This window comes from Schistocerca gregaria, chromosome 1, assembly GCF_023897955.1.
Source record: "Schistocerca gregaria isolate iqSchGreg1 chromosome 1, iqSchGreg1.2, whole genome shotgun sequence".
In the NCBI taxonomy this organism is placed as follows: domain Eukaryota; kingdom Metazoa; phylum Arthropoda; class Insecta; order Orthoptera; family Acrididae; genus Schistocerca; species Schistocerca gregaria.
In genome coordinates, this window is record NC_064920.1 from 1,071,784,588 (window position 1) to 1,071,796,893 (window position 12,306).

At 42.5% G+C, this 12,306-nt stretch overlaps 1 protein-coding gene across 1 annotated transcript in view; it reads right to left on the bottom strand.

The window, feature by feature from the left end:
• The window catches only part of LOC126281644 (putative inorganic phosphate cotransporter), a 154,530-nt gene that overhangs the window by 76,024 nt on the left and 66,200 nt on the right, over nt 1-12,306 (bottom strand). The window contains exon 2 of the mRNA XM_049980781.1: nt 4,206-4,345. Within this exon, the coding sequence (XP_049836738.1) occupies nt 4,206-4,345 (140 nt within the window). The remainder of the gene's footprint in view (nt 1-4,205; nt 4,346-12,306) is intronic.

Here is a 12,306-nt window from a genome sequence, read left to right on the forward strand (position 1 = left end):
CATCTTGTCATTTGTCTTGAGCAATTTAGGGAAATCATGGAAAATCTAAATCTTTATGTCTGGACAGGGATTTGAAACACCGTTCTCCTGAAGGGAGTGCCGTATGTTACCACTGTATCACTTCGTCTTTCGCCACTATAAATCCATCTGCAACAAGCTGTTGAAATCAGTTCAAAGGTCGGAGGAATGGCAAGGGATACCATCTCCAAAAGGCCCTTGCCTAGTAAAGTACTAGTTGCTCAAACCACCGTTAAGGTCGGCTATAGCAATGCATGGCAGTTGCCGCCTAATCCCGTTCCGTTGGCGTATCGAGCGCGGGAAGAATGATTTGTGAAATGTGTATGTGCACGCTGTAATCAGACTAAGCTTGTCTTCGTGTCTCTAAGGGAGCGTTACACAGAGGGATTTGATACAGATGTTTTGCATTAGCTTGTGTATGTGTTTTCTTGGTGTCAGTGGTGGAGCGGAGCGATTCTGATTAAGAGTCGATTAATTAGCTCGTATTAGTAATGATCTTATTTGTATTGTACCAGGTGATACACAATCAATACTTACAAAGATGAGAAAAAAGGAAATTGAAAAAAGTAGGGAAGAGAAAAGGGAGACAGGAAGTTAAAACGCGATTTAATACTTTATGTGATAATATGGAGACTAAGAACTACTCTTTAAGTGAACTCAACGAAAAGTAAAAGGAGAGCCACCATTATTTTCAGAGATAGGATGATACTGTATTTCTGAAGCAGAAGAAATCTGTAATTTGTCTCATGTTATGAGACAGGTTGTTCAATAGTCGAGTGTTTGGAGTTCAGAAGTACTTGACATAATCTCATGGAGGAAAGACTGAAAGTGTTTTAGAATATAATGATCAGGAAGGCCATGATTTTTGTTGGTGTATGAATGTTACGTTCGAGGGTATATATTTAGAGTTGTCATGAAGCAGTCGGTATAACTTGAATGTTAATTGTGTCTTCGGACTACCGCAACGAGGATAGTAGTTACTTGGAAGAGGTAATATGACTATACAGTGGTGTGTGCCAAATCTCACACGGGATCGTAAAAAGAGGTCCAAGAGATGGTAGATGTCACTGTTTGGGCCTTGTACTCGATTATGAACAAAACTAGTCCCTCAACCATTTTCTTTTCATGTCTCTGAAAAAACTTATTGTGGGTGATTATGAGTAAGTGTTAGTTACTTGGCCTTTTAGATTATTAAAATGGATCTATTAATCGTAACCTAATAATGGATTATTCAGTTAATTATTAAGTTAGGTCTTGTTTTTATGTCTAGAAAGCGGTACTCAAACAATTTTTTTTTAATGAAAAGGTCTGTTAGAAGAAAAGCAATGCTTTCACATTATATTTCTCTTTTTGTAACCAACAAAACTTGCTCTATTTTATGAAATACATGATTACCATATTTTATTTTCGCCGAAATACTTATATAACATTTATTAATAAAATTAATTAATATATTAGCTTCTACCACAAATACTGTTGTAAATACGCTTACGTGAGGCTCGGAAGGATAGCTGCTGCTGTTTCCGCTGTCTCAGAATACAGTCTTTCAAGGAGGCCATTATACCCAGATATTTACGAGCCATAATACACAGAACACGATACGTTACCTCATTGTATTCTCAGAATTGCAAAGATGATTTTCGATGGTTACGGGTTGGTTTAAATAGAGTCGAACTTCAGTGACTAAATCCTGGCTGTTTGCTGTTACTGTGATATTACCGGAATAATTGTGTTTAATCGGTTAATTGCAATTAATCGCCCATCGCTGGGGTCTACTGGAGGTACTAAGAATCTTGAAGTAAGACATTACATGAAATGCTGATGAATATAACATGTGAGATCAATTTAGATGACATTTAAGCACAGGAAACTTGATGAGAAGAAGAATACTAACTAGAAATAGAAGAAAAGGTGATGAGAAGGAGTTATTAAGGAAGCAGTGTTCAGATTTGAAGTGAGTGAAGTTAACAATAATGTGTGATTGACGAGAAAGCCTACAAAATTATATTTCTTAGCAAGTTCCATCAAGACCTTTGGAATTTCTGTGGGAAATATTCCAGAGTTACAGTAACCAGAGTGAAATAAGTATTGTAATAATGGTGCGACATGGAATTGTTAGAGTTGACGTATTTGTTTAAAAAACAGTGACTGTGTTTATATATTTCATTCGTCGTGAATTACTGAATACGAACCATGCACATTCTTTTATCAAACTGATTTGAAATTAATAATGATGACTCTACATTTAAATCTAACAGGGAAATGGGATGGGTACTAGGCACACGGCCACATCTCTCAACCTTCACGTGTCTACCAGTACGTGAGTGTGTGAGATCCCCCCTTTCGCAACTACCTAAATAATTTTACACCGACAATGACTAAACTGATCATGATCGTTAACGTTTATTGAAATGTTGGAGGTAGAAGAGAGGTTGGAAGCTTTGCAAGTGACTTACAGCACCCAGCGACGTCATTTTCAATTCACACGCTCGCCACTTTATACCGACATAGGCAATTGTGGAACTAAAAGGGCATTTTGTATTATTCAGAACGTCATATAGGAATGTTCCCCATAAACATGGACTGATGAGTCACTGATGCATTGCGAGGATAGCTTGTGAGTTAGTAAAGCTCAGCTCGGGTTCTGTTATGTTCACCCAGTGATAAGCTGCCTGGAGATCTTCGTTAATGAAGTTGGTAGCCGCTATTAGATTGTCTAATGTGGCACGCAGACAAGAGCAGATCATCCACTTACAGGCGGTAGTTATACTGTAAGAAGATTATAAGATATAGCACCGATACAGGAGGAAAGAAGAATAATGTAGGGAAGAAAGAACATTGAGGATCTGTTAGATGACGACCAGTTCGGCTTTAGGGATGGTAGAGGTACCAGAGAGACTTAACGCTGCACGTGATAATGGAAGGAAGAATTAAGAAACGTTCACAGGATTTATCGACCCAGGAAAAGCGCTCAACAATTTAAAATTGTGCAAGACGTTTAATATTCTCATAATGTAGGGAAGATAGGCAGTACACAATCTGTACAAGAACCAAGACAAAGAAAAAAGAATGAAAGTCCAAGAATGAAGCGCTAGGATTAAAATGGGTGTACGTCAGAGATGAAACCTTCCCCCCCCCCCCTCCCCCCCAGTGCTCAAACTGTACGTCAAACAAGGAACTGCGACAATAAAGATAGGTTCAGGAGCAGGATTACAATTCAAGGTGAAAGAATATCAGCGATAAGATTCGATGATGACACTGCTATCCGTAGTGAAAGCGAGAAATAATTATATTGAATGAAATTAACGGCCTACTAGCACAGCATTTGGGCTGAGAGAAAACCGGAAAAAGACAAAAGTGATGAGGAGAAGCACAAATAAGATTAGTGACAAAACCAACATGAAAGTTGGGGACCACGAAGTAGACGAAATGAAGGAATTCTGCTACCTTCTAAGCAAAATAACGAATGACAGATGAATCAAGGAGAACATTAAAAGCAGACTACCAGAGGAAAAGCAAGCATTTCTGCACAAAAAAAATCTGCAGTTATCAAACGACTTAATTTGAGGAAGAAATTTCTGGGAGCTTTGAACTGTATGGCAGTGAATCATGGAATGTAGGGGAAGTGAATAAGAAGAGAATCGAAGCGTTTGAGATGTGGTGCTATTGAAGGAAGCTACAAATTAGGTGGACTGGTAAGACAAGAAATGAGAAGGTTCTCTGAAGAATAGGCGAGGATAGAAGTATGGATAAAACCTCAACAAGAAAAAGGGACAGGATGAGAGCACATGTGTGAAGACATAGGATGTACCTTCCATAGCGCCAGAGGGAGCTGTAGACTGAAAAAACTGTAGTGAAGGACAGAGGTTGGAATATCCAACTAATGTTTGATGCCGTTGGTTGTAAGTAATACTCTGAGATGATGAGGTTGGTACAGGAGAGGAAGTCATTGCGTGACACATTAAATAGTCAGACAACTGAATGAAAAAAAAAGAAAAATAACAATGGCTCTAACACTGATCCTTGAGGGACACTTGATATATCTTCCATAGAGTGTTCTATATTCCTTTCGTTATGTACTGCGGACATTCTGTAAGATATGATTCAATCACTGCTGAGCCACGACACACAGTAATAAGTATTTCACATTCTTGCAATCAGTATGTCAAAATTGGCAGAGGCCATACCCGAATATCGGTGTTGGATGCGTTGTGGCTGGCCATGACGACGACCGCGACGGACATGTTGACCCTGAGGGCGTAGGCGATGGTCACTGCGCCGCACATGAGCGCCACCTGGACGTGCCGCACCATCATGCACGCCCCCTCTGCAACAGCGTATCACATACGTGAAGGTCTCACGAAATTACTAACTGGCCAAACAGAGCAATAAATCCCATGACCATCACATATACCTACAAGAGCCTTTGTCATCCTATCCTAGTCTGTGCAAATCCCAGAACGTCATGCACTCTGTCTCAATTTACCGTACCCTACTGTCCTTCCCTGTACCAGCTGATCAAATTCTTCATCTTCGTCAATCTTTTGCCTCCTGTGAAATCTAATCATAAACACAACTGTATTCCTCGTACTTGAGAACTATTGCCTGCTCTTGCATCTCATTTACAAAGTCTTATCTTCCTTTCTTACAACCTCATACACTGCTTGTCCTTTCCTAGAGTAATTTCAACCACCTAACCTTCTAGGCCATGAAATCGTTTCCAAAATCGATCCATCCTCTTTACTATAATCTTTCTTCTCTTTGAAATGAAGGGTCGACCCCATCCTCTCTCTGCATAGATGTTAAGTTATAAAAAAACAGATGGTGCCTCGGGACACAGTGTTCACCGAAAGCCGACACACAGAGATTGGTATCTGCACCCTAAGAGTTGTCATCCACCACACCAATGCAGTGGCGTCCTTAGGACTTTGGTACGGAGAGCATATGCCATTCCCGACACAGACAGCTTAACCCAAGAACTTGAGCATTTGATGGCTGTTTTTAAGGAAAATGGATACACCGAGAAGCAGATTCGTCGGGCTATGGAGTTTGGACCATCTACGGAGGTGTATGAAGAGGAACATACATCTGTGGCCTTTCTTCCTTATACTGGAGGCTTATCGTTTAAGATTGGACGAAGTTTAAGGAATTTTAACATCAAGAGTGTGTTCCGTCCACCTAAGATTAGGGCTCTGCTAGGCTCTGTGAAAGATGATTTGGGGCTTAGGAAACCCGGTGTGTACAAAATACAGGGTCAATGTGGGAAAGCTTACATTGGCCGTTCGATTCGCACAGTGCATGACAGGTGTGTGGAACATCGCCGTCATATGAGGCTACAACAGCCGGAAAAATCGGCTGTAGCAGAACACTGCCTAGATGAGGGACACAGTATGAAATTTGATGAAACTGTCGTAGTTACCAACATTTCCGGTTTTTGGAACAGTGTCTATAAAGAGGCGATTGAAATTAGGTTGGCTGATAATTTAATCAACAGAGACAATGGGTTTCCTCTTGGTAAGACATGGAATCCTGCATTATCTCGCTCAAAACTGAACGTTCTTCGGTGCAGCCTTGATTGCGATATATCGTTGCCAGCAGTGTTTCACTAAGGGCGGCGCCACCTCCCTGTCTTGGAAAGCAGAAACCGTGATGGGCGGCGCATGCGCCGTGTACTGAACGGTGGCCTATATAGGACGGCGATCTGCAACCTGGCGTCAGTTCTCAGCGGGACTCATCAGTAGAAGCAGCATTCTCCTGAAGATGACGACCAGTTGGATCGCCGAAATATCGAGTCAAGTTGGTTTTAGGATCCGGCAGCAAACCTAAAGACACTTTCATGTTAGGTTATGCTCTCGTGTTACCACATATGCTGCATCTCTTGGCCTTTCCCATTAGTCATCCTACATCCTTAGTGCATAATTATCGATACATCTCCGGTCCCATCTGCATCTCAATTCTATACCTATAAAATTTTACCAGAGCTTGCGCCACCATCGTCCTCACAGGATTCAGAATCACCAACAGCTCATCTAGCGTCATACAATCGTTTTCACTCTTATCAATGTCTTTTTAATTGTTTCATCCAACTTCTGAAGAGTAAAACTGTGGTGCTGCCAGGTCACCCCTACTTTGGATAACATAAAAACAAGTACAAAAATGTGTCGGTAAGTTGCTTCAGCAAGTTCGCTGCAAATGCAAAAGCATATGTAAAGATAGTAACTGTATGAGGAGACCCATAGACACGTGGCAGCATCACGTAGGCCCCCTCTGTAACAGTGCACAGTAGAATCTCGCGCACATGCCAGGAAATGAAATGAGAGGAACCGAAGGATATAAACGGAGATACCGCTCGCCTCTGGTACCAGTTTAATATCCTAAGGGACACTACGCTGCCGACTTCGATACGTGAGCGATCGCAGAAAGCTGCAATCATTCACTAAGACAGATTTTTTCTATTCTTTGTCTACATTTCTCCTTTAGTGAGCGGCTGGCAGTGCCCAAGTTACCTCAACAAGTAATTAATTATGTGGGATGAAACAGCGATGAATTCATGGCGTAGGTAATGATTGTGATATTAATTCTTCCCATTCTATGCAAATAGCGACTTTTAATTTTTGTAATTTTTATTATAATTTGAATGGTTATTGATGTTTATAAAATACTGTCTATTTTATAAGTGGCATGGTGTGGTTTGTTCATTTTGATCAATGAATAAAACTAGGGTGTTTGCACGTCCTTGTAAAAAAAAAAATCCTTTTCTTTTAAATAGGGTGTCATTTCTCTCCTCGCGGAGTTTGACGCTGGAGCACAAGTAAGTTCCCTATTGCGGTAAAGGGCGTTATCTAAAACGAGGACAGGGTGAGATTAAATGAAACATCATGTGGCGAGAGCCTCCCGGCCGGTAGGCCCGATCGCCTGGTGAAAGTCTTTTGAGGTGAGGCCACTTCAGCGACTTAAGCGTCGTTGAGGATGAAATGATGATGATGATGAAGACGACATGCCCAGTCTCTGAGCAGAGAACATCTACGATCCAGCTGGGAATCGAGCCCGGACAACCCGGCATAAAATACCGGCGCGCTGTTCACACAGCTACTGTGGTGGACTAGAGTGAGATAATAGAAGAAGTATTAATCTCTCCCTGAGCTATTTTTGTTAATTTGTCAAGCCCATGTCGTCGTGATAATTGGCTATTTTCTGGCCACATTCAAACCTTAAATAGGTATTCGCTACGAAACTGTCCTCCCAGCTAGCATGGACGATAATAATTCTCCTTTCCTTCGAAACAGGTTTTAACAGATCCTATAGTGACCTGTCAGTCCAGCCGTACGAGGCTGTGTGAAAAGTGTGAACATACACTATGTGATCAAAAGTATCCGGACACCTAGCCGAAAATGACTTACAAGTTTGTGGCGCCCTCCATCGGTAATGCTGAAATTCAATATGCTGTTGGCCCACCCTTAGCCTTGATGACAGCTTCCACTCTCGCAGGGACTGATGACCTTAGCTTAAACATACCAACAACCAACAAAAACCACTCTCGCAGGCAAACGTTCAATCACGTGCTGGAAGGTTTCTTGGGGAATGACAGCCCATTATTATGCACAGGTATCGATGTCGGTCGGTGAGGCCTGGCACGAAGTCGGAGTTCCAAAGCATCCCAAACGTGTTCTATAGGATTCAGGTCAGGACCCGGTGCAGGCCAATCCATTACAGGTATATTATTGTCGTGTGACCGCTCCGCCACAGGCCGTGCATTATGAAGAGGTGCTCGGTCGTGTTGAAAGATGCACTCTTCAACAGTGGGAAGCAAGAAGGCGCTTAAAACGTCAATGTAGGCCTATGCCACGATAGAGTCAGGCAAAAAAACAAGGGATGCAAGCCCCCTCCATGACACCACCACCTCCGAGTTTTACTGTTTGGCACCGCACACGCTGGCAGATAACGTTCACCGGGCATTCGCCATACCCACATCCTGCCATCGGATCGCCACATTGTGTACCGTGATTCGTCACTCCACACAACGTTTTTCACTGTTAAATCGTCAAATGTTTATGCTCCTTACACCAAGCGAGGCGTCGTTTGGCATTTACCAGCGTGATGTGTGGCTTATGAGCAGCCGCTCGATCGTGAAATCCAAGTTTTCTTACCTCCCACCTAACTGCCATAGTACTTGCGGTGGAGCCTGATGCAGTTTAGCATTGCTGTGTGATGGTCTGGATAGATGTCTGCCTATTACACATTGCGAACCTCTTCAACTGTCGGCAGTCTCTGTCAGTCAACAGATGAGGTCGGCCTGTACGCTTTTGTGCTGTTCTGCTCTCTCACGATGTCTCACTACTGATGTCGCTGATATGGAGTACCAAGCAGTAGGTGGCAGCACAATCCACCTAATATGAAAAACTATGTTTTTGGTGGTGTCCGGATAGGTTTGATCACATAGTGTTTGTCTCATCCATGTAGACAATTTGGACGACACACACGTCTGTACTATCAGAGGCTTTATAGGTAAGTAATTCTTTTGTAAAGATACTACTTTGTGCTGCATAAATTTTCGGTTATCCTTCCCCTCCTTTTTCCTGTATCCTAGAGTGAAAAGAATGTTACAAAGTTTGTTTATACATCCTTCAAAATTTGTTGAACTCTGTACCTTTTTATGAACTTCCTTTAAAGTGTGTCTCTCTTGCCTCTAATGTAGAAATTATTCACCATGCGGCATTGCTTATCAAAACTGTCTATACTGGCCTTTCAAGATCTTCTGGACTTCCTCTTATGAGACGTTGAATATGTCGGAGATTCACATACCTGGATTCTTCCCGGTTCCCTCTCTATTCGCCAAAACACTATTGGCTTCGGCCACTCGTTTCAATGTGGATTTTAGTTTCAACGGAGCACCTGGCATAGCTCCTTTGTTCATAACTGGTAGACGTTTTCAGCTACGCCGCCTATCTGGCTATGATGAAATTTGCCCTTTAACTTGCCTTGCCTGGTGGCATTTTCAACTGTAAATGTGTTCTCTAAGAGTATTTAGTAATGGAGTGCTCTGCCAGACTCGGTGACAACACGACGTCCGACGCTGTCGATCAATTGACGAGAAGAACACGGCAAGTTCCGTAAGTGGATTTCCCATAAACCTCGCTCAGTGGAAGAGGAGTCAGAATAAGCCAACGCAAGTCTCGGCTTATCCGTAGATACTCGACCGTTCCTGATAAACGTTGGTCAAAGTTTTAGAAGTAATTTGCTTGCTTTTTAGCGGAGGGTAGTATCAGCCGAAATGGTGGCACAGTGGCTAGCATTATAGCCACTTACTTTTGCACCCAGTTTTTGAAATCCGATCACTCTTTTAGTTTAATTTAATTTTTTTCAATTGACTACTCATGTGCGTAGAGTGTTACTACACGAATGTGTCTTATGAAGTTAGGGGATACAAGGACATAATATTAATCACAAATTTACCACTGGGTTTCACAATAAGTATCATGCGTTTATTATGTAATATACATATACGACCGGCCATTAAAATTGCTACACCAAGAATAAATGCAGATGATAAATGGGTATTCATTAGACAAATATATCATACTAGAACTGACGTGTGATTAGATTTTCACGCAGTTGGGTGCATAGATCCTGAGAAATCAGGCCCGTACAAGACCTCCAACGTGCGGTCGTGCATTATCCAGCTGAAATGTAAGGTTTCGCAGGGATCCAATGAAGAGTAGAGCCACGGGTCGCAACACATCTGAAATGTAACGTCCACTGTTCAAAGTGCCGTCAATGGGAACAAGAGGTGACCGAGGCGTCTAACCAATGGCACCCCATACCATCATGCCGGGTGATACGCCAGTATGGCGATGACGAATACACGCTTCCAATGTGCGTTCACTGCGATGTCACCAAACACGGATGCGACCATCATGATGCTGTAAACAGAACCAGAATTCATCCGAAAAATCGACGTTTTGCCATTCGTGCACCCAGGTTCGTCGTTGAGTACACCATCGCAGGCGCTCCTGTCTGTGATGCAGCGTCAAGGGTAACCGCAGTCATGGTCTCCGAGCTGATAGTCCATGCTGCTGCAAACGTCGTCGAACTGTTGGTGCAGATGGTTGTTGTCTTGCAAACGTCCCCATCTGTTGACTCAGGGATCGAGACGTGGCTGCACGATCCGTTACAGCCATGCGGATAAGATGCCTGTCATCTCGACTGCTAGTGATACGAGGCCGTTGGGATCCAGCACGTATTACTCCCCTGAACCCATCGATTCCATATTCTGCTAACAGTCATTGGATCTCGACCAACGCGAGCAGCAATGTCGCGACACGATAAACCGCAATCGCGATAGGCTACAATCCGACCTTTATCAAAGTCGGAAACGTGATGGTACGCATTTCTCCTCCTTACACGGGGCATCACAAGAACATATCACCAGGCAACGCCTGTTAACTGCTGTTTGTGTATGAGAAATCGGTTGGAAACTTTCCTCATGTCAGCACGTTGTAGGTGTCACCACCGGCGCCAACCTTGTGTGAATGCTCTGAAAAGCTAATAATTTGTATATGACAGCATCTTCTTCCTGTCGGTTAAATTTCGCGCCTGTAGCATTTCATATTCGTGGTGTAGCAATTTTAATGGCCAGTAGTGTATGTGCCAAGGTATTCTCCGGGGTTGCAATCTCTTTAAACTCTCATATTCTTACATACTTATTTCTACCGCCCACACAAAGCACAGCTGGTCCTTGGCCTCACTCATTCCAGCCTTCCACACCTTCCTGTCAGCTGCATCGTCATGTCCTAGACCCAGCATCTGCATGTCTCCCATGGTGTTATCCTTCCATCTCGTTCCCGGTCGTCACAGTGGTCTCATTCATTGAGCTTCTTCATCTGTTACAGTCTTTATTACCTTGTTCTCCCCTCCCCTCCACACATGTCCGTACTACATGAGTCTTTTAGTTTTCACTCTGCTACGGTAGTGTGTCTAATTGTTTGAGTTCTCTGTTTTTCCTTATTCTCCATTGTTCATCTTCTTTCACTGCTCCATATATTTTTCTCAGTACTTTATTTTTATAGGTGACGCGTTTATTTACTTATTGTCAGAGTCCATGTATCGCTTGCCTAGCACACTATTGGTCTGATGATGGTGGGATATATTCTTATTTTTGCCTGCCTGGATAATAACTTAGATCTTACGATGTTATGTACAGCAAATGGTTCAAATGGCTCTGACCACAATGGCATTTAACATCTCAGGTCATCAGTACCCTAGAACTTAGTACTACTTAAACCTAACTAACATAAGGACATCACACACATTCATGCCCGATGCAGGATTCGAACCTGCTACCGTAGCAGCAGCGTAGTTCCGGACTGAAGCGCCTAGAACCGCTCGGTCACTGAGGCTGTATGTATAGCTCCTTGACATATTTCCACTGCTTGAATTCTCATTACGATGTCTTGTTTTATAAGGTTTTGTTATTTGATGTGTCTGTCTTCTGTATTGTTAGAATTGATGTTCGATGGATTGGTCCTGCCGGCCGCGGTGGTCTCTCGGTTCTAGGCGCTCAGTCCGGAACCGCGCGACTGGTACGGTCGCAGGTTTGAATCCTGCCTCGGGCATGGATGTGTGTGATGTTCTTAGGTAAGTTAGGTTTAAGTATTTCTAAGTTCTAGGGGACTGATGACCACAGATGTTAAGTCCCATAGTGCTCAGAGCCATTTGAACCAGTTTTTTGGATTGGTCCTAAATGAGCTCTTCTTGCTATTACCATGAACTTTGTTTTATTTTCATTTATACTTAGACGTAATTTCTTAGCTGCTTCCATTATTATATTTCATTCTTATATTAATTCTTATATTTTATTCTAATGTTTATTCTTCATCAGTATTTTATTCTTCCCCTTGGATGATACTGATCATAGAAACGTTCGATACATAGAAATTCCGAACACCACGTGCATCGCCCGAAAGCATGTTTGTCACACTGACATTTCTTCGTATGAATCTCTCTCGGGAAAGAAGCCTCATTAACATTTCAGAACATTTCGCGCATTGACTATAATTTCGAGCCAGATCACGCGTAACGGGTCACTTTACCGTAATCTGGCGCTGCTATTGATTATGAATCAAGATACACCACAGGAATTTCAACGGAAACAATTTCAAATAATTTTCTAACTCATTTTTCTTTTTCAATTCATTCACCAGATGCAGTTAACAGACAAATAAGGACGCCTTCATTTTGGTATGTACTGGAAAACATTCCTGCACTGTCCTTCTATGGACACGGGGATAT